The 3,257-nt window shown below is 41.0% G+C and overlaps 1 protein-coding gene across 1 annotated transcript in view; it reads right to left on the bottom strand.

Annotated features, from left to right (window-relative positions):
• Positions 1-2,795, bottom strand: part of EML5 (echinoderm microtubule associated protein like 5) — a 170,184-nt gene extending 167,389 nt beyond the window's left edge. The window contains exon 1 of the mRNA XM_010845237.1: positions 2,597-2,795. Within this exon, the coding sequence (XP_010843539.1) occupies positions 2,597-2,795 (199 nt within the window). The remainder of the gene's footprint in view (positions 1-2,596) is intronic.
• Between the last annotated feature and the right edge of the window lie 462 nt (positions 2,796-3,257).

Below are 3,257 nucleotides of genomic sequence, written 5' to 3' on the forward strand. Positions count from 1 at the left end.
AGGGTTATCGTTACCATCTTTCTAAATTCCATATATATGCGTTAGTATACTGTATTGGTGTTTTTCCTTCTGGCTTACTTCACTCTGTATAATAGGCTCCAGTTTCATCCACCTCATTAGAACTGATTCAAATGTATTCTTCTTAATGGCTGAGTAATACTCCATTGTGTATATGTACCATAGCTTTCTTATCCATTCATCCATGGAATTTAGAAAGACAGTAACGATGATCCTTTATGCAAGGCAACAAGAGAGACACAGATGTAAAGAATAGACTCTTGGACTCTGTGGGAGAAGGCAAGGGTGGGAAGATTTGAGAGCATAGCGTTGAAACATGTGTATTACCATCCGTAAAATAGATGACCAGTGCAAGTTCAATGCATGAAGCAGGGTGCTCAAAGTCTGTGTTTGGGGAGAACCCAGAGGGATGGGGTGGGGAGGGAGTTGGGAGGGGGGTTCAGGATGGGGGGATACATGATTCATGTTGGTGTATGGCAAAAACCATCGCAATATTGTAAACTAATTATCCTCCAAGTAAATTTCATTTTTTGAAAAAAGAAATCCTTGTGGAAAGAGTTTTTCATCAGTTCTCCTGGAAACTCCTTGACTTTAACACCATTGACACTGATTGGCTGCCCACCCTTGGCATGACGGAGTAGGGCCAGGTGCGCTAAAACCACAGGAAGGGAGAGTGGAAGAGGGGTGATTCTTCCAAGGAAAACTGGAGTTATATCACTAGAATGAGAAGGAATGGATGCCAGCAGTAGCTATCCAGGGCTGACTTGGAATCTTTCAGATCAGATCAGATCAGTCGCTCAGTCGTGTCCGACTCTTTGCGACCCCATGAATCACAGCACGCCAGGCCTCCCTGTCCATCACCAACTCCCGGAGTTCACTCAGACTCACGTCCATCGAGTCAGTGATGCCATCCAGCCATCTCATCCTCTGCCATCCCCTTCTCCTCCTGCCCCCAATCCCTCCCAGCATCAGTCTTTTCCAATGAGTCAACTCTTCACATGTGGTGGCCAAAGTACTGGAGTTTCAGCTTTAGCATCATTCCTTCCAAAGAAATCCCAGGGCTGATCTCCTTTAGGATGGACTGGTTGGATCTCCTTGCAGTCCAAGGGACTCTCAAGAGTCTTATCCAACACCACAGTTCAAAAGCATCAATTCTTTGGCGCTCAGCTTTCTTCACAGTCCAACTCTCACATCCATACATGACCACGTGAAAAACCATAGCCTTGACTAGACGAACCTTTGTTGGTAAAGTAATGTCTCTGCTTTTGAATAGTCTATCTAGGTTGGTCATAACTTTCCTTCCAAGGAGTAAGCGTCTTTTAATTTCATGGCTACAGTCACCATCTGCAGTGATTTTGGAGCCCAAAAAAATAAAGTCTGACACTGTTTCCATTGTTTCCCCACCTAATCTTTAGTATTCTCCAATCTCCATTTACATAACTAAATCTGCATGCAATCTAAATTAAAGCAAAAACAAAAACAGGTGTTTACTTTAAAAAAAATGCAGCTTTAAGACAAGACTTCTTCTAACCAGGTTGCCACCCCAATGCTCTTCTTTTATAAGAATTATAAAGCTAGCTGCATATTTTGGACAAGAAAAATTACAGATTTTTCCCCCCACTAATAAACATCATCCCAAATGTCTGTTAGAATCCACTGAAAGCCATTAGAAATGAGTATATTATTCAAACAAAAAAAGCTGCAAGCCAAATTATCCTCTTCTACATATCTACACACCTTGTTATATAGTCTTTTTCTGTATTAGAAACATCAATAGACTCCCTGGCAGTATTGTACTCTGTCAAGTTGGAAAGCTAGGTGGTTTTCTTTGGTTCTTCAACTGTTTCCCTTTTCCCATAAGCAGTTAGCAAATCCTTTTGACTATTTTTAGAAATATCCCTAAACTGCCTCCCCATCTCTCTAGCCACACCCTCCTGAACTCCATTTGCCATAGTTAAGTCAGCTTCTGCTTGTCTTCTCCCTAGATTCTGCAGCACGAGTAATGATCTGTAAAGAGCATGATCTGTAAAGATCATGTCTGAGCATGCTACTTTCCTGTGTCAAGAAATTTTCCAGAAACAATGGAGGCCTCTTGAGGCTTAATATATTCTTATCATTTGACTCAATAACTTCTCATTCAGTTATCTGTCATACTGTAATAATTTAAAAGGTAGATCAAGATTTATGCGCCAAAACATTTACTATGGCTTAATTGAGAACAATAAAAATCCGGAAACCTAACTGTTCCACCTCAGGGAAACTTTAAGTAAATTGATTCGGCTCATATGAAAATATAAAACCATGAAAATTAGGTTTCAAAATTCATTTTGGCAACATTGGAAATTTCCCTTGATGTAATATCAAAAAATTTTTAATCTAGTTACAAAAAAGTGTATATACAGAATGAGCCCAGTTATGAAATATATTAAAGACTGGAACAAAAGATACCAAATATTAGCAGTTTATAATACGATGGGTGATTTTTACACTTTTATTGGTGTATTCATATGCATACATTTATTTGTGATACAACTCCAATATTCTAAGTTCTTTTTTAAAATATGTGAGAGAATTTTACCTCTCAATTCCTCATGGAAAGAGAATGATATTTGTTTGGGAAAAAAATACTCAAATGGGTGCTTGACACAGACAATGAGATACCAGAGGAGCTGAATGTCGCAGAACTCTTCCGCATGAGGAGCGAGAAATGATTTCTTGCTCCAGGAAGACGAGGAAGGGGTGGAGTCAGAGGGATGGGGAGCTGCAAGTTTTGCCATGACGCCCTCTCCAAAGCCTCTCAGATCTTAAAAGTTTCCAAATACAGGAAGTGTTAGTTTTTTTCTTAATGGAAGCTAGAGAAACAGGGCTTCTTATCTAGGCTGATGTCGTAGGAAGCAGCACTCCATGAAGAGAATTATAGTTTCTGGCAGGGAGCAGGGGAAGCCCAGGATACCCACAAATGGTGGGCGTGGGGCTCCAGCCCTCTAAAAGCCTCCAAGTGGTAGGCAAGTCCCAGCTGATATGACAATTACACACACCAATTGCTACTGTAATTAGGAAGAAGTAACGAAAGTCAGTTCAACAAACACTGGGTAGTTTCCAGTGGGCTCCAGAATAAAGGACCACCTCCTCCCTGGGACACACGAAGCCTCTAGCCTGCTTACCACAGCCATCTTCAGTCACTTCCTCCCTTGACCTAGCTCTACCATCCTGCCAAACTAGATTCCAGTCTTTCCCAA

The sequence above is a fragment of the Bison bison genome, unplaced genomic scaffold (assembly GCF_000754665.1).
Source record: "Bison bison bison isolate TAMUID 2011002044 unplaced genomic scaffold, Bison_UMD1.0 scf7180017864213, whole genome shotgun sequence".
Taxonomy (NCBI): Eukaryota; Metazoa; Chordata; class Mammalia; order Artiodactyla; family Bovidae; genus Bison; species Bison bison.